This window comes from Gobio gobio, assembly GCF_949357685.1.
Source record: "Gobio gobio genome assembly, chromosome: 20".
Lineage (NCBI taxonomy): Eukaryota > Metazoa > Chordata > Actinopteri > Cypriniformes > Gobionidae > Gobio > Gobio gobio.
The window spans coordinates 2,644,829-2,668,534 of NC_137113.1; the positions used below are offsets into that span (position 1 = coordinate 2,644,829).

The following is a 23,706-nucleotide window of genomic DNA, read 5'->3' on the forward strand; positions in this document are numbered from 1 at the left end:
CCGAGTGTGGGCCTGTATGACTTCATTAAGGGCGGAATTGCTTTTATGGGCACTTCTCCCGGTAATGCACATTTACATTTACATTTAGTCATTTAGCAGACGCTTTTATCCAAAGCGACTTACAAATGAGGGAAATAGAAGCAGCTAGAGCAGTCTAAGGGCAACAATATCAACAATATGCAAGTGCTGTAACAATTCTCAGTTAATCTAGCACAGAACAGAATTTTTTTTTTTTTATAAATAAATTAGACAGACAGACAATGAATAAAATGATAAGTGCTATTCTCGATCGGTCAGGTGTTGCTGGAAAAGATGTGTCTTTAGACGTTTTTTGAAAATGGCTACAGACTCGGCCGCACGAATTGAGATCGGCAGGTCATTCCACCAGGTGGGAACGGTCCAGGAAAAGGTCCGTGACAGCGATTTCATGCCTCTCTGGTATGGCACCACGAGGCGTCGCTCACTGGCAGAACGCAAGTTCCTGGAGGGTGTGTAAGTCTGAACGAGCGAGTTTAGGTATGTTGGTGCAGAGCTAGTGGATGCACACACACACAAACAAGAGCGCGTCCATCAACAAGCTTTGTTCGGGTTACGGGAGCCATCAGCGGCGCTGGCGTTGTGTTTTTAGACACGAGATCAACAATGTCACTAAAGAAGTGTGTGTGTGTGTGTGTGTGAGGGAAAGATCACATTGATCAGCTTCACTAATAACCCAGCGTTAAGGGAACAGTGGATGCAGTTTGTGTTTCCGGAGTTCTGCGTGTGTGTGTGTGTGTGTGTGTTCCCAGTCATGAGTGGAAACCGCAGGCGGTGAGTGTGTGAGTGTGTGTGTGTGTGTGTTTGTTCCCGGTCATGAGTGGAAACCACAGGCGGTGAGTGTGTGTGTGTGTGTGAGTCTGTGTGAGTGTGTGTGTGTGTGTGTGTGTGTGTGTGTGTGTGTGTGTGTGTGTGTGTGTGTGTGTGTGTGTGTGTGAGTGTGTGTGTGTGTTCCCGGTCATGAGTGGAAACCGCAGGCGGTGAGTGTGTGTGTGTGTGTGTGTGAGTCTGTGTGAGTGTGTGTGTGAGTGTGTGTGTGTGTGTTCCCGGTCATGAGTGGAAACCGCAGGCGGTGAGTGTGTGTGAGTGTGTGTGTGTGTGTTCCCGGTCATGAGTGGAAACCGCAGGCGGTGAGTGTGTGTGTGTGAGTGTGTGTGTTTGTTCCCGGTCATGAGTGGAAACCGCAGGCGGTGAGTGTGAGTGAGTGTGTGTGTGTGTGTGTGTGTGTGTGTGTGTGTGTGTGTGTTTGTTCCCGGTCATGAGTGGAAACCGCAGGCGGTGAGTGTGTGTGTGTGTGTGTGTGTGTGTGTGTTTGTTCCCGGTCATGAGTGGAAACCGCAGGCGGTGAGTGTGTGTGTGTGTGTGTGTGTTTGTTCCCGGTCATGAGTGGAAACCGCAGGCGGTGAGTGTGTGTGTGTGTGTGTGTGTGTTTGTTCCAGGTCATGAGTGGAAACTGCAGGCGGTGAGTGTGTGTGTGTGTGTGTGTTTGTTCCCGGTCATGAGTGGAAACCGCAGGCGGTGAGTGTGTGTGTGTGTGTGTGTGTGTGTGTTTGTTTGTTCCAGGTCATGAGTGGAAACTGCAGGCGGTGAGTGAAACTGATCAAATGTGTGTGTTTTATTGGCAATTGGCGCGTAAGTGCGTATAATGTGAACAACACCAACGTATAGTGAATAGAGCGTTATCCAGTGTGTGTGTGTGTGTGTGTGTGTGTGAGAGAGAGAGAGTGTTAGTGTGAGTGTGAGTGTGTGTGTGTGTGTGTGTGTGTGGGGGGGCATGTTTTCGTGAAATATCAGGACACAAATGTGTATAATGACATGGGTATGACATAGGTATTACAAAAAGAGGGTGAAATATGAGGACGTTCCCCATGTCCTCACTTTTCAAAATGCTTATAAATCACACAGAATGAGTTTTTTTTCACAGAAAGTGAACTGCACAGTCTCCTGTGAGGGCTAGGTTTAGGGGCAGGGCAGGGCAGTGTGTGTGTGTGTGTGTGTGTGTGTGTGTGTGTGTGTGTGTGGTGTGTGTGTGTGTGTGTGTGTGTGTGTGTGTGTGTGTGTGTGTGTGTGTGTGTGTGTGTGTGTGTGTGTGTGTGTGTGTGTGTGTGTGTGTGTGTGTGTGTGTGTGTGTGTGTGTGTGTGTGTGTGTGTGTGTGTGTGTGTGATGGGTAGGTTTAGGGGCAGTGTAAGGGGATAGAAAATACGGTTTGTACGGTATAAAAACCATTACGCCTATGGAATGCCCTCACATTTCACAAAAACAAACATGTGTGTGTGTGTGTGTGTGTGTGTGTGTTATGGACCTTTTAAAGTAGTGTGAGTGTATTTTTAAATAGCATGACAATACAAGGCTCCAATTGAATTAAGAATAACAGATTTGAAATGAGAAAAGAGCCATAGTTTCTTCCCTGATTGCAGCAACTCGGATGTTTAGTGCCGATTTCCCAGGAAGTGCCGATTTTGTCCTCTTGAACACATGGGATGAAAACGGTGATTTATTCACAAATGCAATATTCCAATTTTGTGCACAAGATCAATTCACAACTTTGGATGGAAGCTTATCTACTTTAAGAGACAGCAACATGTGTCGGCCCAGATCCGGCCCACATCTGGTGCGCATTGAATCCACATGTCCCGGATTTGGGCCGACACATGTTGCTGTCTGTAATGAGGTCATGTGACAACAATGTAGTGTAGTACTTTTTAAAATGCGTATGGTTGCACATAATGTTTCACATAGTATTTTGTACTGTGCACATTAGTATCCCACTGCTGTGATTGGCTGACATCTTTGCATATGAAATAGCTCAGTATCACAGACATGGTGAGCTCATGTTTGCAAAGCCTGCGCCGAAAATGTGACTGATTTCCCAAAGAATCCACAGTGAAATGTAGCGAATAAATAAGCACATTCCCAGCATTAGGATCCTTTGGAAGGTAGTGTTATTTCAGTCTATTCGTCTCTCCTCGTCATCTCACTAACACTCCAGTGGGCGGGGCCAAAGTTGCACTGATGAAGTAGGCGTTGATCTTCTTCTGCAGAGGCGGTCTTTCTCCTAATGAGTCGTTCTCTTGGTTTGGTTATAATAAAAGCTGTTTTCAGTTCTGAAACTCTTCTAGTATGATGAGCTCTTATATGTCAAAAGTAGGGCTGCACAATATATCGAAATTATCGGAATATCGCAAATGTACATATCGCAAGGGCACGCAATATCTGAATGATTTTAATAGGCTACTTCAACATTGTGAAAAGTGTAAGTTTTAGGTTGATGCATATAGCAGAGAATAGACTGGGCACATGACTGTTACTTATGTAACGTGCTTGATGTTAAAATAGTTATTAAACGCAATAAGTTGCGAAAAACAACTCCTTGCAGTCTCGCGCTGTCTGACACACACACCGAAACGTGCGCACAAGCCGTTCTTTTTTTTTGTGTCTTGTTTCGAACTGTCAAATACACACACAGTTATGTCCAAATGGCTGTCTTGATGAGTATTCATGTAAACACAGTCGCTTATGCTTTAAGTGAACAATATCAGTTGGGGAAAGAAATAGATTTTACACACTTAAAGCAATATTGTATGGTCTATTTTTGCCTTTGAAAATTATACAAACAATTTTTTTTTCTTTTTTTTTTAATTTTAGTTTAATTATTGCAGTATTTCAGGTTAAAATAAAGACTAGGCCTTCAAAATAATTTTTTTGAAGGCAGATTAGCGCCCTCTTTTGGAATTATTTAAGAAATCATGCAACCATGTGTGTAATCACTAGAGGTCTCTATGGAGAGGCTTGAGAATTCACTAGTTCTGTTTTGAACACATTTAATTTTTTTTTTTTTTGATGGATTTGAATATATATTTAGAAAATCTCAAAGACTATTTATTATAAAGTTTTAGATTTTTTTGTTGTTGTTAGAAATATAGATTTTTTTCTGTGAATTTGTGTTTTTGCAGATTTCCCATTCATTTCCTATGGTGTCATTTTTGACCGAAGAGCTCAAGTGGGAGTATTTTTTTTACGACCACTTATCATGCTCGAATCATGCCCTCAATTTGTTTTGTGTGTTTACATACCTAATGCTAGAAAAGTCACCAAGTTTCATATCATTCTGATGAAGCTGTGATTTTTAAAAACTCCAAATATGGTTCATAGGTTCAGTTTTTCATAGGTGTGTGTGTGTGTATGTGTGTGTGCGTGTGAGTGGATGTGTCAATATCACACTTTTGATGTTTTAGAGCAGTGTTTCCCAACCGCTCTGTGAGAAAATCTGTCTCTGTGCACTCATCCGAAAGCGCGCACACGTCTCACAGCGCGCAAATATTGAGTTCTCTTTCAAGTCTTGCTCTTGAACGGATAAACACACACAAAAAGTATGTCAACATGTCCATCTCTATGAGTGTTCTAGCAGACATAGTCTGTATATGCCTAAAGTAAACTTAATAGTCGAGAAAGACGACGCATATCCGTGCATTAGGTCTTAAAGAGGCAGTCGCCTTTACTGCTGTCAGTTTAATGTCAAACAACAAAAGACAAGGACATCACTCACTGCTCCTGATTGATTAGCTTTTGTAAGTTTAATAGGATTAATCTTTAAGTTATACAGTCAAATATGCAATGTTATTTTACATTTGATCAATTTCTGTACCTGAAAACAAATTTTAGACGTACCTGAAAAACCAGAAAGGCTGAAAAGCATAGTTTATTTTATTAGTAGGCCTATCTTTGCTCAATAGTATTTATTTGTGCTGCTGCTTGTATTTAAATTATTTGTTCTTATTATTTTCTTTATTTTTATTTGACAGTAAGTCCTTTTTTCCCTGAACATAGCAAATACTGAACCGTACCGAAACGGTGAACCTAAAACCGTGATACAAACCGAACCGTGAGCAATCTGTACCGTTACACGCCTAGCGTAACGTATGCGAGGGGGGGCCACAAAATGGAGAACATTTTCAAAGGGTGCCATGACCGAAAAAAGGTTGGGAAACACTGTTTTAGAGTGTCACCCCTTTACTGCTGTGTACTTGTTTTCAGCATTGTGGCCGATTTGTAGATTGTACACACAAATATTCGGAGAATTTTTGTGTTTTTGCCGATTTCCCATTCATTTCCTATGGTCGGTCATTTATGACCGAAGACAATGAATGCTACTTTTTTTTTTTTACGACCAATTAGCATGCTCGAATCATGACCCCAATTTGTTGTGTGTATACATACCTAATGCTAGAAAAGTCACCAAGTTTCATATCATTCCGATGAAGCTGTGATTTTTAACATTTCAAAACAGAACATTTTCCGGTCAGAAATGACGAAGAGCACCAGAGGGTTAAAATGCACACTAAGAATGCAAAGTGAACTTTTGTCGCTTTATGACTCGCAGTCTGACACATTTCAGAATGCAGCAACACAAAATTTTTTGCATAGCTAGATGCGTACTTTCACAGTTTTCTGTATATTTAGGCCTCGCATTGCAATTGCAAGATGCACGATTAAAGACTCATGAGAGTTGCAAACATAAAATATGGTTGTTTCTGACGTTTCGTGAGTGAATAACCTCTTCTGCTCTGTGTGACACTGTTCACAAACCAATATCGATCCGCTGGGTTGCTCTTATCCACAGTCTGTCAAACTCACATCAGACCGTACAGGATCAAGTTATTGACGGAGCGCATCAACAGCCCCACATCAGAGCTCTTATGCAACGGAGAGGGGGATATTTGAACATTTGCTCCACTTTATCTGCCTCCATCCAGCAGGTTAGCGGACACGCAGTCGCTGAACAGAAGTCCCAGAATCCCCAGACAGCTGCTCTTTTTGCATGAGCGTAGATTAGAGATGTGCATTACCGACATTTGAAAGCACATCCTCGAGGTTTTGTGAATAGCAGGGTGTCCCCTTCAAGCCTATGAGGTCATCGGTATGGCTCGGATCAGGAAGCACGCCTGCCACGGTAAAGATAGATCAGTGCTGAGCGTGCCATTGAGAGCGCGCCAACATCAACACCAGCACGTCTTGGCTTGCAGGGTCTGTGTGACGAAGAACGTCCCCCACCCTACAAACCTCAGGAGAGTTTGCTGAATAAATCGACAGGCAGAAAGTGACGAACGCTCACCCCAACGCACGCACACTTTAAAACTCGGCCTGAGTTTGTCGTGTGCATGTGAAAGCGCTCTTAAAAAGCGAATGTGACAGCTGTCAGTTGAGCTGTCAGCTGAATCTCGGGACTATTTCGGTCCCCGGCTCAGGCTCGTCTCCGTGCTGAACCCGCAGCAAATCCAGTTTAGAAAATGCATGGCGATATGGAATGCTGTGAAAGCGTATCTGTTCTATCTCTGCGTCCAAGATCTTTGTGGTTGCTAGACCTCCCTGAATTCTGGGAAATCTGGACGTGCCGTCACCAGCTTGGACTTATGTTTACACGGTCCTCACAGAAGCGAGATGTCTTGTTTTTGCCATTCAGCGCTGACAAGAAGGAGCCAGCCTTCATTATCTCCTCTCTCACACTGCATCTCTGATGGAAAGTTGTTTATTTAAAGCTGATGGGTGAAATGTTCTGCACAGGGAGCTATACAGGGCTCCAGACAGAAGAGAAACAGCTATAGGGAATTAAATAAATAAAATGCACAACTCAAAATATAATATAAATATTATTTATGACTCATTATCATTTATATCATCTCTTACAGGAACACCACACAAATTTCACATGTGCAAAAACACATGGTAACGTGACAACATATACGTGGAATTTAACATATGCAACTGCGAAATGTGTACCTTTGGAACATTTCGTGTGAATCCCATGTAAATTCCCATGTGAAACACATTAGAAAACATGTGAAACACATGTACAATTCCAATGGGAAACTAATGAGTTCGCATGTGAAACACATGTAAATTCTCACATGTAAAAGCCCCATGTGAAGCTCATGAGATCACAGGTGAAACACGTGTAAATTCCACATGTAAAATTCCCATGGGAAACTAATGAGATCGCATGGGAAACACATGTAAATTCTCACGTAAAATTCCCATGTGAAGCCCATGAGATCACGTGTGAAATGCATGTAAATTCCCTTGTGAAACTAATGAGATCACATGTGAAACGTGTAAAATTCCCATGGGAAACTAATGAGATCGCTTGTGAAACACATGTAAATTCTCACATGTAAAATTCCCATGTGAAGCCCATGAGATCACGTGTGAAATGCATGTAAATTCTCTTGTGAAACTAATGAGATCACATGTGAAACGTGTAAAATTCCCATGTGAAGCCCATGAGATCACACGTTAAACACGTAAAATTCCTATGTGTAGCCCATGAGATCACGTGTGAAATGCATGTAAATTCCCATGGGAAACTAATGAGATCGTATGTGAAACACGTGTAAATTCTCACAAATTCCCATGTGAAGCCCATGATATCACGTGTGAAATGCATGTAAATTCCCTTGTGAAACGAATGAGATCACATGTGAAACACGTGTAAAATTCCCATGGGAAACTAATGAGATCGCTTGTGAAACACATGTAAATTCTCACATGTAAAATTCCCATGGGAAACTAATGAGATCGCATGTGAAACACATGTAAATTCTCACGTAAAATTCCCATGTGAAGCCCATGAGATCACGTGTGAAATGCATGTAAATTCCCTTGTGAAACGAATGAGATCACGTGAAACATGTGTAAAATTCCCATGGGAAACTAATGAGATCTCTTGTGAAACATGTAAATTCTCACATGTAAAATTCCCATGTGAAGCCCATGAGATCACACGTAAAACACGTAAAATTCGTATGTGAAGCCCATGAGATCACATTTGAAATACATGTAAATTTCCACATGTAAAATTCCCATAGGAAACTAATGAGATCACATATGAAACACATGTAAATTCCCACATGCAAAATTCTTATGTGAAACCCAAGAGATCACGTGTGAAATGCATGTAAATTCCCATGTGAATCCCATGAAATTACACGTAAAACACGTAAAATTCCTATGTGAAGCCCATGAGATCACATTTGAAATACATGTAAATTTCCACATGTAAAATTCCCATAGGAAACTAATGAGATCACATATGAAACACATGTAAATTCCCACATGCAAAATTCTCATGTGAAACCCAAGAGATCACCTGTGAAACACATGTAAATTCCCACATGTAAAATTTTTATGTGAAACCCAAGAGATCATGTGTGAAATGCATGTAAATTCACATGTGATCACATGTTTAACACAAGATCACACCTGAAACATGTAAATTCCCACATGTAAAACACAAGATCACACGTGAAACATGTAAATTCCCACATGTAAAATTCTTATGCGAAACCCATGAGATCACGTGTGAAACACAAGATCACATGTGAAACATGTAAATTCTCACATGTAAAATTCCCATGTGAAGCCCATGAGATCACACGTAAAACACGTAAAATTCCTATGTGAAGCCCATGAGATCACATGTGAAATACATGTAAATTCCCACATGTAAAACACAAGATCACACGTGAAAGATGTAAATTCCCACATGTTAAATTCCCATGTGAAACACATGTAATAAAAAAACCTATTCTTACTTTTCTAAGCAATTGGAGCGATTTCTGCTCCGTGGTAAAATGTGCACAAAATTCCCACAGATCTGCAGTAAATGTGGGAAGTTCATAAGTTTAAGCGTGTGCACTGAATGTGGATGCGTGTGCAGTCTAAATGCGTGTATGTGTGCTGGAAACAGGAGCATTAACAGTATCAAGAAGAGTCTATTTGTGTTTCCATCATCAGGCATATAGTCAAGGCCACCGGCACATGACCTGCCAGGGAAACTGATACACCCGAGTCACACTGTTTCCATGCCAAACGAGTAAATATAGAAATATGAAATTTTGTCATCATTTATTCACCTTCATGTCGGGTTAGGTACAACATGAGGGTGATTAAATGATGAAAGAAGTGTTATTTATGCGTGAGCTGATATTACACTAGCGTGTTGATTGTGAGGTGTGTGTGTGTGTAGCGAGCGCTGGAGAGATGTGCAGTTCCTCCTGCTGTGTTGACGGATGGGATGATGGAGAGATGAAGTAATGCTGTGTCCGTCAGCTGCTGCTGGACGTCTGTGTGAATGAGTGTGAATATCCCTGTGTGATGTGGACATGTTCTCCAGCGCTGAAGGACAGCTGATGCTGCACTGGATCCAGATCAGTGATGATCCTGTGAAGTCATGCTGGACTCAGACAGAGTCAGAAGTGTCTGTTTCACATGTGACTCTTGAAATGGGCCTCACAACAGAAGGGACACACACACACACACACACACACACACACACACACACACACACACACACACACACACACACACACACACACACACACACACACACACACACACACACACACACACACACACACACACACACACACACACACACACACACACACACACACACACACACACATCAGCTGTTTTGAATGAATCGTTTGCCTGAATGATTCAATGATTCCCTCGTTAGCTCAGTGGTTTGCTGCCCCTACTGGTGCTTTTATTATAAAGCCGAGGGACGAAGATTTAATTTTTGTTTTGGGTCGTGATTGTAACACTAGTTCTGCTTAAAGAGATAGAATGCATTCATAAATAGACCATTAAGACAACACTGTAAAGGAGAAGTCATTGCAGTCGCATTGCAAACAGTGTTGTGTTGTTTCTGTGATATATATATATATATATATATATTAGGGATGCCACAATTCTCAATATAATATTGAACAGTTCGGTACGGCATTCACGGTTCAATACGCGCTTGTGAATTGCGGTTTTTCGGTTTTGCATTGAATTAATTATTTTTCTGCAAATTCTATCATTTTCCTCCATCCCAATACTGAACAACGCAACATACATTCACATCACACGTTAGTGTTAGAGTTATACTCACGGAACACTAGAGTTATTCTAAATCACGAAAGTTCATTATTTGCATGCGTTTTAAAGCCTTGCCGGTTCATTCGCGTGCGCGGTTTTAACATGAGCTTTTCCGAGCGCACACACTAAACGCCTGTCAAACACAAGATTACTGGATTAAGTCGTCGTCTTACTGCGCTAATACTGTCAAATACACACAAGGTTAGCATAAACACAGTCGGTTATGTCTAAAGTGAAAGTAAAATCGCGTGTGTATATTAGATGCACGCAGGTCTTAAATTGACAGCAGCGCAGCCTATAGCGAACACGTCGTCCTTAAAGGGACAGTTCACCTCTAAAATTATGTCATTATTTCCTCACTCTAATATTGTTTCAAAACCTGTATTCATTTCTCGATGACAGCATTTTCATTTTTGAACGAACTATCCCTTTAATGTTAATACAACAACAAAAGACAAAGAGAAAATCACTCTCTGCTCTTGACTGAAGAACTAATACAGAAGCTTTAATAAGAATCAATGTATATTTTATAGTGAAGTCTATGTAGTGTTTTATTTTTACATTTATTCATTCAATTTCATACTTAAATGCTGCTGTACAGCTCTGAGCTGCCAGTGTAAATCTTTATATATATTTATTTTATATTATACAATACACTAGGAATGTTTACAAGTTTTTTTTTTAAAGTAAAGTTTAAAGTTTAAGTAAGGTTTTTCAATTATTTTAAGTAAAATAAAGAAAGAGTATTGCAATAAAAAATAGTCTTTTTTCTCCTTAACCTCTTGCTGTTCCTGTCGCCTAAGAATAGAATAGCAAAAAACCGAACCGAACCGAAAACCGTGGTTAAAAACCGAGGTATGTATTGAACCGTGGACTAACTGTATTGTTGCATCCCTAATATATATATATATATATACTGTACCAGTTGTGCTGCTTCATATTTCTGTGGAAACTGATACACTTTGTTTCTCAGGATTCTTTGATGAATAGAAGGTTCAAAAGCACAGCGTTTATTAGAAACAGAGTCTTCTGCTACATTATAAGCGTCTTCGCTGTCTTCTGCAGTAGAAAAGCTCTCATTGTCCAAACGTCTGGCCCTCAGAATTGTTTACTTCAAACAGAAGGACGAGCTCCTGACTACAAATTATAGCTTGACAAACAATCTCCCTCAAATTGCATGTTTTGCTGTGGCGTGACAATAAAGAAAGACTTTGGGTTCTTCTCAACCGCTGAACGCTTGCCTTTTCTTTGTCTTTTTGGAAAAACCAACTCAGTTTTACAGTATTGCACCTTCTTCCTCAGTCACATCTCTGCGATTGCACACTCTCGATCCCCAAATCCAGTGTCCGGTCTGTTCAGAAGGAGTGTTGGGCCTTGATTTCAAAGCATTTGCGTTGTTGTTTTCTTTGTGTTTGCAAGATACTCCTCAGTTTGGGGACATTTCTGCTGTTAATTCAGCTCTAAACTCTTTACTTACAGGCTCTATTTAACTATTTTAATTTTGCGTTTTGAATTTTTTTTATTTTTTACTTCATCGGAGTGGGATGACACTTGGGGACTTTAGTCGCATTAGCTATGTGAACACACAAAAAAATCACGGAGATGATTTGGACATGGTAAAGGAACACGCCACTATTTTTTCGGTCTCCTCCAGAGTTAAACAGTTGAGTTTGACCGTTCTGGAATCCATTCAGCCGATCTCCGGGTCTGGCGGGAGCACTTTTAGCATAGCTTAGCATAGATCATTGAATCTGATTAGACCGTTAGCATCTTGCTAAAGAATGACCAAAGAGTTTCCATATTTTTCCTATTTAAAACTTGATTCTTGTGTAGTGACATATTGTACTAAGACCGACGGGAAATGAGAAGAAGTGATTTTCTAGGCCGATATGGCAGGAACTATTCTCTCATTCTTGCGCAATAATCAAGAGCTGTGAGCCGTCCCATGAGTGCAATGCCGCCTGAAAATAGTCCCCTGCTAGGAAACTTCCTACTTGACTGGGGATCGCCCACTATACCCTCAAATAGGGCATTATTTAAATATAAATAGAAAAATATTGAAACTCTTTGGTCATTTTTGAGCGAGATGCTAACGGTCTAATCAGATTCATTGATCTATGCTAAGCTATGCTAAAAGTGCTCCCGTCAGACCCGGAGATCGGCTGAATGGTAAAACTCAACTGTTTAACTCTAGAGTAGTCTGAAAATGAGCCTATTTTCAAAAACAGTGGCGTGTTCCTTTAAAGGGTCAGAAAAAAACAGTCACACTTGGCTCCTTTGTGATCGAAATGACCGACAAATGAATGGGAAATACACAAAAATACAAAAACTCAGAGAATCTTTTGGATTGAGTTTATAAACCACTTTATATGGAACTATTTTATGTACCATAATGATTCAGGGAAAGACAAAAACACGGTTCGGAAAATGGATTCATGTTATGCATTTTCATTATATAATTTTCGTAAATCTTGAACACAAAAAAAGTAACGGACAGCAGCTTTAAAGGAACACTCCACTTTTTTTTGAAAATAGGCTCATTTTACAAGTCCCCTAGAGTTAAATAGTGGAGTTTTACCGTTTTTGAATCCATTCAGCCGATCTTTGTATCTGGCGGTAGCACTTTTAGCATAGCTTAGCATACATCATTGATTCTAATCAGTCCATTAGCATCTCATTCAAAAAATGACCAAAGACACTTTCAATATTTTTCATATTTAAAACTTGACTCTTCTACAGTTCCATCGTGTGCTAAGACCAACTGAAAATGAAAAGTTGCGATTTTGTACACCTATATGGCTAGGAACTACTTTCTCATTCCTGCGTAATAGTCACGGATCTTCACGGCCGTACCATGGCTGCAGCGGCGCAATGATATTACAGCGCCTGAAAGTAGCCTCCCAAGAAGATCTCCCTTTGACTTGCAGTGACGGAATTCTTTTTGAGTTTGAATATTCTATTGCGATTGGTCAATTTTCTTAAATTGATTTGCATACTGAATTGTGATTGGTGCACCTTTAGCTGTTTTTACACTTTTAGATGTGCATTTAATTTAAAGGAACACGCCGACTTTTTGTGACTTTATCTTACTCCCCGTATCCCCCAGAGTTAGAGAAGTCCATACACACCATTCTCATCTCCGTGCCATAACTCTGTCTGACACACACACCTCTAGCCTAGCTTAGCACAAAGACTGGAGGTAAATGGCTCCTGCTAGCCTAGCTCAGCACAAAGACTGGAGGTAAATGGCTCCAGCTAGCCTAGCTTAGCACAAAGACTGGAGGTAAATGGCTCCAGCTAGCCTAGCTCAGCACAAAGACTGGAGGTAAATGGCTCCAGCTAGCCTACTGCTCAATAAGTGACAAAATAACGCCAACATTTTCCTATTTACATGTGATGTGTATAGTCACATCGTGTACTAAGACTGACGGAAAATGAGAAGTTGTGATTTTCTAGACCGATATGGCAGGAACTATTCTCTCATTCCTGCGTAATAATCAAGAGCTGTGAGCCGTCCCATGAGTGCAGCGGCGCAATGATATTACACAGCGCCTGAAAATAGTACCCAGCGCTCCCTGTGTAAGCAGGTCATCACGTTGACGGAAGTTAGCCTATTTTCAGGCGCTACACACATCACAACATGTAAATAGGAAAATGTTGGCATTATTTTGTCACTTATTGAGCAGTAGGCTAGCTGGAGCCATTTACCTCCAGTCTTTGTGCTAAGCTAGGCTAGCTGGAGCCATTTACCTCCAGTCTTTGTGCTAAGCTAGGCTAGCTGGAGCCATTTACCTCCAGTCTTTGTGCTAAGCTAGGCTAGCTGGAGCCATTTACCTCCAGTCTTTGTGCTAAGCTAGGTTAGCGGCGGGTGCGTCAGACAGAGTTATGGCACGGAGATGAGAATGGTGTGTATGGACTCATCTAACTCTGGGGGATACGGGGAATAAGCTAAAGTCCCAAAAAGTTGGCGTGTTCCTTTAAACGCTCGTTTTGTTGGGTCAACAGCTCATAAAAACTTCTGGTTTTTGGTTCTGTGTTTTTTTAGCTTGTTTGCTGTACACCCTGTCACATATCAGCTTTTAGACATTGTTCGGTTTTTTGTTATAAGTCAGAAATGACAAGGAGGCGCTTCACGCAATACAAAGTCAATGGAGACGGTGTGATTGTCGCTGTGGGCGTGGCCTTCAGATTATGACATGTGTCGCTCTGTTTCTATTGATGATGTAACATTTGAATATTCTATTTCGATTGGTCAATTTTCTTACATTGATTTGCATACTGAATTGTGATTGGTGCATCTTTAGCTGTTTTTACACTTTTAGATGTGTGCTTAATTTAATGGAAGCTCTTTATATGCAGCATTACATTTCAAAATTTACACGAAACCTGCTGATATTTCTTTCTGGAAATTCAAATTCAGTTTCATTTGTTCTGCTCTGAATTTACTATATAACTTCTAAAACTGTAAAAACAACATGTTTTTAAGTACAATCAACTTAAATTGCATTAAACTGACTGAAAAATGATTTGAATCTTGTATAACTTATAAAAAACGTATTTTGATGAGTTAAACGCAATGTAAAGCGTATTGATATTTTCCAGTGTGTGTGGCTGTCCAGATGAAGTGTGATTTTCCTCCAGCCGTCCTGCTCTTGTGTGATTCTTCTAGCTTGCGTGTGTGAAAAGCTCTCGTCCGTATGGAGCTGGACGGAGCGTCTCGCTATATTATAAATATCCACCTTCAAAGTCGGTGGAGCTGATATGTGGAATTTAGTGTATATTCGCGTCCCGTTTGCTTGCTCAGTCATGGACTCGTTCACAGGGACGGAGAATGATCAGTGACCCCACAAGATGAACTTCAACTGTGGCTTTCTGCACGCTTTAACTGGATATGGTCAGGTTCTGGAGTAAGTTGTATTTTAGGTTCGATTTTTTTATAATTTTTCTGATCACAATTATTTGAGAACGTTATAATCACATTTTGCTATCCAAATAAGGGAAATTTAAGCGATTAAAGAAATCCCATCAAATGCACAGTAAAAAAAATACTTGTAAAGTACACAAAGATATTAGTGTGAAATGAATTTTAATTTAATTTATTATTTAGTTTTTTATTTAATTTAAATGTAATTTATTTCAGTATTTTATTATTTGATTTTGTTTTGTTTTATTTATTATTTGATTTGATTTTGTTTTTATTTTTTATTTTATCATTTGATTTATTTTATTAATTTGTTTTATTTATTGTTTTATTTATTTTATTTTTTAATAATTTAATTTTGTTTTTGTTTATTTATTTATTAAATATTTTATTTTGATTTGTTTTATTTATAATTTGATTTTGTTTTTATTTTTTATTTTATCATTTGATTTATTTTATTATTTTGTTTTATTTATCGTTTTATTTGTTTATTTTATGTTTTAATAATTTAATTTTGTTTTATTTATTTATTAAATATTTTATTTTATTATTTTATTTTGTTTTATTTATAATTTGATTTGATTTTGTTTTTATTTTTTATTTTATCATTTAATTTATTAATTTAATTGTATTTATTTATTAAATATTTATTTTATTGTTTTATTTTGTTTTATTTATTTCTTTTTTATTTTATTTTATTTCATTTAATAAAAAATAACAAAATGTAATTAAAATTTTGTTTTGAAAGAAGTCCTTCCTCACCAAAGCTGCATTAATCTAATCAAAAATTAAAAATATTCCTCCAGTGTAGATCATATGTTCTCTATGTGAATATACAGTAACGTGTCATTTATTCCAGTGATCAAATCATCATTACTCCAGTCTTCAGAGTCACATGACCCTTGATCATTCTCATATGAGGATCTCAACACACATTTATGATTATTATCAGTGATGAAAACAGTTTTTCATTTTATTTCTCAGGATTCTTTGATGAAAAGAAACTTCAGAAGAACAACATTTATCTGAAATACAATCTTTTGTAACATTATAAACATCTTGACTGTCATTAATGCGTCTGTATACTGTAGTGTATATTATATTAGAATTAATTATTGAAATATTATTCGTTTTCACAACATTGAAGTAAATCATATGGGCAGTTTGTGTTATTACATTATATATGTTTCCAAGTATAAAATCATGTATTAGGCTCACTGTAAGTGACATGAACGAAACATAAATCAGGTCAGTAAAAAAATCCCACGTCCTTCATCTTTAACCAAACCTCAGAGCTTTGCTGATGTCAACGATTACAATAACCACGGCTAATAATCCTGTGTAGTCCAGATGAGCGTGTTTGTTCAGGGAAGAGCTTCCGCTGCAGATGTTGAGCTGAAGTCTGTCCAGAGAAGAGCTTGGGCTCTAACACCTGTCATTGACTTTACCTCCATATAAAACACTCACACTTTGAAAGAACAGGTGGGAGGAGTCTGTCCTGTTGCATCAAGTCCATTATGGTCTGCATTCCTGCCAGAAAAAGCCTGTGGATGCTATTTCTGCTGCTGCGTCTTGGCCGCCTTCAGGCTGAGATGGTATTTTAAAGTGAAAGGAAAGGCGTTCACAGAGTTTTGTTCAATGTCATTTTTTGTGTTTAGTGGAGATCAGATCCCAGAGACACTAATGCTTTTCCTTCCCATCATTGATGCAGGACAGACTGATCGACGCTTAATCTCTTTTGTCCTGCTCTCATTCATACACACTGAGGATTAGTTCACTTCAAAATGAACATGTGAAAGATTAAGTGTGTCGTTTCCAGTTACTCTAATCTGACTGACGAGTAATCTAACGCGTTACAATGTCCAAACCAGTAATCAGATTAAAGTAGTTTATCCAAGTCACTGTGAGTTACTATTTTTGTCATTTTCCTTATGTATATTTTTGCTTTCTTCTTGCGTCTCGGGGAGAGTATTTATGTTAAGTGAAGTCAAGAAAGACTGTCTTTATTACATTTTTTATTAACCCTCTGGTGCTCTTCTATCATTTCTGACCGGAAAATTTTCTGTTTTGGAAATTTTAAAAATCACAGCTTCATCAGAATGATATGAAACGTGGTGACTTTTCTAGCATTAGGTATGTAAACACACAAAAAATTGGGGTCATGATTCAAGCATGCTAATTGGTGGTAAAAAAAAAAAAGTAGCGTTCATTGTCTTCGGTCATAAATGACTGACCTTAGGAAATGAATGGGAAATCTGCAAAAACACAAATTCACAGATCTATATTTCTAACAACAACAAAATCTTTTGAAGGCCTAGTCTCTATTTTAACCTGAAATACTGCAATAATTAAAAAAAATTACAAAAAATGTTTTGTATACTTTTCAATGGCAAAAATAGACCATAATTATTCCATAAATATTAAAAAATACCATCAAATCATCTCAAAATACAAAATTAAAAAGAAAAATATTTTTGAAGGAAAATAAATTGCATTTTTTTTCCTGTAAATCTCTGTCCAAATTTCACTTCCATCACAAAACGGTCACCAAATATGGACCCTTGAGACTGAGACCTTTCCGACGATATGCGTTTTGCCAAGATTAGAAAAGATTTTGATTATAAAGTAGTTAAAATAAATGTTGTGATATGAAACATGACGCCGCCTACTAGGGGGAGGAGCCAGCTAGAAGAATTTAAAGTACCGTTTCCATGGTAACGTAACGCAACGTCCGATTTTATAACGGTTTTCACAGGATGAATTTTGAGTTTGTAAGCTTTCGAATGATACCTAAGTTATGATAATTACTCAAATATACGCTCTAAAAAATGCTGGGTTAAAAATAACCCAAGTTGGGTTGAAAATGGACTAACCCAGCAATTGGGTTGTTTTTAACCCAGCATTTTTTAGAGTGTATAAAACGAAAAAAGCAGATCAAAAAAAGAGTGGGACGGTGACAGTTAAGAGGCTAGATCAGTCTCTGTTCCTCTGGGATCGCTCAGAGCCTCTGAAACTGCACTGGATCTTCAGCCGTTGGTTCCCATTGACGTCCATTATGTGCAGAAAAATCCTGGAATGTTTTCCTCTTAAAACTTCACTTCTTTCACTTCCTACTGAAGAAAGAAAGACATGAACATCTTGGATGAGATGAGGAAACGATCAGGAAATGTTCATGTGACCCGTCTGATGGATCTCTGTGTGGTTTCAGGCAGGCTTGATTCGCACTGATGATGAGGAGTTCTTCATCGAGCCGCTGGAGAAAGGTCAACAGGAGGTCGAGGTCAAAGGTCGCGTCCACGTGGTCTACCGAAGATCGGCCATCAAAAGGGACAAGGGTCAGAGGCGAGATGACCTCCACAATGAAGGTAAGCAGAGGTTAAACATTAATGATTAATAATATTCTAATTCTGATTTAAAGGTGCAGTGTGTAATATTTATGAGGATCTATTGACAGAAATATGTTTTCAGTGGTGTATAAAGACCGTTATGTGTTTATTACCTCAGAATGAGCCGTTTCTATCTGCACACACCGCGGGTCCCTTACAGTGAAGACGCCATTTTGTGCCGCCATGTTTCTACAGTAACCCTAAAGGGATTCATGTTTGTCCTGTGTGGGCCACCGTAGCTTCTCTGTGCTCTGAAAGGGAGGGGTGAGCGGTGGGCGATTCACAACCTCACCACTAGATGCCGCTAAAACTTACACACTGCACCTTTAAAACGTGACTGACAAAAAAAGCTCCAGGTTTGCTGTGCTTGTTTTTAAGGCTGGACAGTTAAACCAAAAATGTTGATTATAATATAGCAATATGATATAAATTCATAATTAATAGAATATAATAATTTATAAAACATTATTATTATTATTATAGCTAGTACTAAATACAAATATTTAACAAAATAAGAAATATTACTATTAAATATTTTTTTTTTATTTAAGAACAAAAATAATATCAATAATTATTTTAATAATTATATTATTTTGTATTATAATAATTATCACTAAATAAAAATATTAAACCAAATAAGATATATAAAAATGTCACTGTAAAATACAAAATTTGTATTATTATAATTATATATTATTATTATAATTATTACAAAATAAAAATATTTAGCAAAACAAGAAATTTTACTATTGTAATGTTTTATTGTAAAATAAAAAAATTGTATTTGAGAACAATAATAATAATATGAATAATCATTTTACAGTAGAAATATTAATAATAATTATAATTCTAGTAATTCTAATAATAATAATAATTCTGTATTATTATAATATTTATTAACTAAATAAAAATATTAAACAAAATATTACTATTACTATTGCAATGTATCACTGTAAAATAAAGAGTTTATATAATAATAATGAATTAATTACTAGTTATTATTATTATGATACAACAATATTACATAAAAATACTAATTATCATTATTATTACTAAATAAAAATATATAACAAAATAAGAAATATTACTACTGTAAATTAAAAAATTGTATTTAAGGACAATAATAATACTAATTTTACAGTACAACTATTAATAATACATATTTTTATAATTATTATATTACTATGTATTATAATATTTATTAAATAAAATATTAAACACAATAAGAAATATTACTATTGTAAATACAAAATAATAATAATAATACATTAATTACTAATTATTATAATTATATTTTACAGTACTGTGAAATTATAATAGTAATATCTTTAATTTCTTAATTTTCCATATCACAATTTTGGGTTTCTTTCGATTAAATGTGACTGAGACTGAAAAGTAAGATGTGATTGTTGATTCTGACCAGTACCAACTAAAATATAATATATATATATATTTTTGCCAGACTGTACAATATTCATCTTTGAACAGCTGACATCATCAATCTGTCACATTCTGACATCATCACTGACACACGAAATGAAAAGCAAGCCTGTGAAGATTGAGATGTGTTGCTGTTTGTCTGCAGTTAAGGGTCTGAAGACACACTCGTGTCGCGTTTGCGTGTGTATCTGTCCACAGTTACCAATAAGCCACAATAAGCTCATGGAGTGAACCTGTCAATCATCTCGATGGATGATGCAGTGGGAACTGACCAATAAGAGGACAGTTTTACTCGCATGTGACTTGCATAAAGGTACACTTTGAAAGGTTGCCTTGTGAAAGCGAACCAAACCAAGGAGAAGCCCAAGCACAAACTGTGGCGGCTGTGATGGGATCACTGGAGGAAGGACAGGGTTTTGAGCTATTAAAGCGTCTCTCTGGTGCCGTAAATTCAGTTCCGCCTCCGCTGTCACAGCTCACTTCCTGTCCAAAAACTCTGGGAAACTTACCAACAGGGAAAGAGAAAGACTGGACTAAAGATGATAAATTCAGCTTTGATCACAGGAATAAATGACACTTTATATATTCACATAGAGAACAGCTGATCTACACTGGAGGAATATCTCACTTTTACTGTATTTTTGATCCACTTTGAACTCTTTTAAAAACATCTTAATAACCTCAAACCACTGAATGATTATGTAATAATAATAATAATTATTATCATTATTAGTTGTACTGTCAAATTATATTATTACTGTCCTTAAATAAAAAATTTTTATTTTACAGTAGTAATATTTCTTATTTTGTTAAATATTTTTATTAAGTAATAATTATAATACACATTTTGTATTTTACAGTGAAATATTAATATTGCTTATTTTGTTTAATGTTTAATTTCGTAAGGTAATGTGTATTATAGCTAATAATAATATAATAATTATTCATAGTTTTACCGTAAAATGTATTATTATTACTGTCCTCAAATACTATTTTTTTATTTTACAGTAGTAATATTTCTTATTTTGTTAAATATTTTTATTTAGTAATAATTATAATACACATTTTGTATTTTACAGTGAAATATTTATATTGCTTATGTTGTTTAATGTTTAATTTAGTAAGGTAATATAGCTAATAATACATAATAATATAATAATTATTCATAGTTTTACCGTAAAATGTATTTTTATTACGGTCCTTAAATATTATTATTTTTTTTTACAATTAAAATTACAGTAGTAATATTTATTATTTTGTTAAATATTTTTATTTAGTAATAATTATAATACACATTTTGTATTTTACAGTGAAATATTTATATTGCTTATGTTGTTTAATGTTTAATTTAGTAAGGTAATATAGCTAGTAATACATAATAATATAATAATTATTCATAGTTTTACCGTAAAATGTATTATTATTACTGTCCTTAAATACTATTTTTTTATTTTACAGTAGTAATATTTCTTATTTTGTTAAATATTTTTATTAAGTAATAATTATAATACACATTTTGTATTTTACAGTGAAATATTAATATTGCTTATTTTGTTTAATGTTTAATTTCGTAAGGTAATATGTATTATAGCTAATAATAATATAATAATTATTCATAGTTTTACCGTAAAATGTATTATTATTACTGTCCTTAAATACTATTTTTTTATTTTACAGTAGTAATATTTCTTATTTTGTTAAATATTTGTATTTAGTAATAATTATAATACACATTTTGTATTTTACAGTGAAATATTTATATTGCTTATGTTGTTTAATGTTTAATTTAGTAAGGTAATATAGCTAATAATACATAATAATATAATAATTATTCATAGTTTTACCGTAAAATGTATTTTTATTACGGTCCTTAAATATTATTATTTTTTTTTTACAATTAAAAATTACAGTAGTAATATTTCTTATTTTGTTAAATATTTTTATTTATTAATAATTATAATACACATTTTGTATTTTACAGTGAAATATTAATATTGCTTATTTTGTTTAATGTTTAATTTAGTAAGGTTATATGTTTTATAGCTAATAATACATAATAATATTATAATTATTCATAGTTTTACCGTAAACTTTATTTTTATTACGTTAAATATTTTTATTTAGTAATAATAAAAATTGGTATTTTTAAGTCATATTGCTAGTAATTAATTCATTATTATTATTACTGTTCTTAATAAACTTTTTATTTTGCATTGAAATATTAATATTTCTTATTTTGTTTAATATTTAATTTAGTAATTTAATTAATACTATAATAATTATTAATAGCTTTACCGTTAAATTATTTTTATTATGTTAAATATTTGTATTTAGTAATAATAATAATTGGTATTTTTAAGTCATATTGCTAGTAATTAATTCATTATTAATAATATTATTACTCTTCTTAATAAACACTTTTTATTTTACAGTGAAATATAAAATAGCAATAGTTCTTATTTTCTTTAATATTTTTATTTTAGTAATAAATATAATAATAACACAGACTAATATAATAATTATTAATAGTTCTACTGTAAAATTATTCTTCATATTATTATTATTGTTCTCAAATACTCTTTTTTATTTTACAATGAAATATAACAATAGTAATATTTCTTGTTAAATATTTATATAATGATAATATATATATATATATAATAATAACAATTGTATACATATTACAATAGTAATATTTCTTATTTTGTTTAATATTTTATTTAGTGATAAATATTATAATAATATAATTATTATGATTACTATAACTTGATACTACCTCGGTTCATGTCCATAAAAACTTCTAAACTTTCTAGATTATTGCTTCAGCACTTCCACTATTTATAAATGACACTTCGACACTTAAACAGTCACTTTGTCAGTGTTTATTTCCTGTGAAAACCGTCTGAGCATGAGTTATTTACTGAGAATCTATATCTGACTGTCCCATGGACCTTCATTTGGACAATAAAATGATGCAAGTGATATGAAATATCATCTGTCCTGCGATCGATCTGTATCAGTTGACATGAGCGCTTTATAATAGATACACATGAGAGTGATGCAGAAACATGGAGTAATACTCCACAACTGAGTCAAGATTGTTAAATAATTTGTTAGGCACAATATGAAATCTGTGAGAAACTGCTCTATGAAAATGCTAAAAAAGAATAATAACATATGGCAAAATCCTTGAAATAGCTTTAATGCTCCACACCTAGAATCCAGCAAAAGCGCAATGATGGCCAGAAGTCTAGACCGGCCTGTGACGTCTGTGAAATTATAAGAGAATGTCAATGTAAATACCATATGTCATGAGTTTTATGGACAGATTTTTACTTTGACTCTGCATTTCTTGTGCTGGAATAGAATTTGTATTCGACCTTCTGGTGTCTGAGATCTCTGAGTTATGCATTCAGAGGTCGGATATGATCATTTTCTCTTTCTGTCTTTCTAGCTTTGGTTCTGCATACTGAATTCTTCACGCAAAATATATATCAATAATTATGAAATAATCCTAGTGAGCTGCTACTGCCTTAAAAAGGCATAAAATACACAGTGCACACCAGGGTTATTATAGTTGTTGCATGGCAGTTCAGAAATGACAGAGGAGGATCCAAATGCAGACTATTTTATTAAAACAAAATAACACAGGTAAATCCAGACAAGAAGCAGAAGATTCCACACAAGAGATAACCAGAACTAAAACAGAGCACACATAACATCCACATGGGGCAACACCAGACCAAGAACATGAGGAACACTGAGGAATATATACACAAGGGCTGATAGGCAAACAAGACTCAAAGGACTACACAAAATGGCGCCAAAAAAAGAAATAACAAAAGTCCACACAAGATAATGGGAACACAAGACAGGAATCATGACAGAGCCCCCCCCCCCTCCACTCCACAGCAGGCAGGGCAGAGGCCAGGGTGGAGCAGGCAGGGCAGGAGGCCAGGGTGGAGCAGGCAGGGCAGGAGGCCAGGGTGGAGCAGGCAGGG

At 36.0% G+C, this 23,706-nt stretch overlaps 1 protein-coding gene across 1 annotated transcript in view; it reads left to right on the forward strand.

Moving 5' to 3' along the window:
* The window catches only part of adamts14 (ADAM metallopeptidase with thrombospondin type 1 motif, 14), a 124,890-nt gene that overhangs the window by 15,349 nt on the left and 85,835 nt on the right, over nucleotides 1-23,706 (forward strand). The window contains exon 3 of the mRNA XM_079801342.1: nucleotides 18,088-18,244. Within this exon, the coding sequence (XP_079657468.1) occupies nucleotides 18,088-18,244 (157 nt within the window). The remainder of the gene's footprint in view (nucleotides 1-18,087; nucleotides 18,245-23,706) is intronic.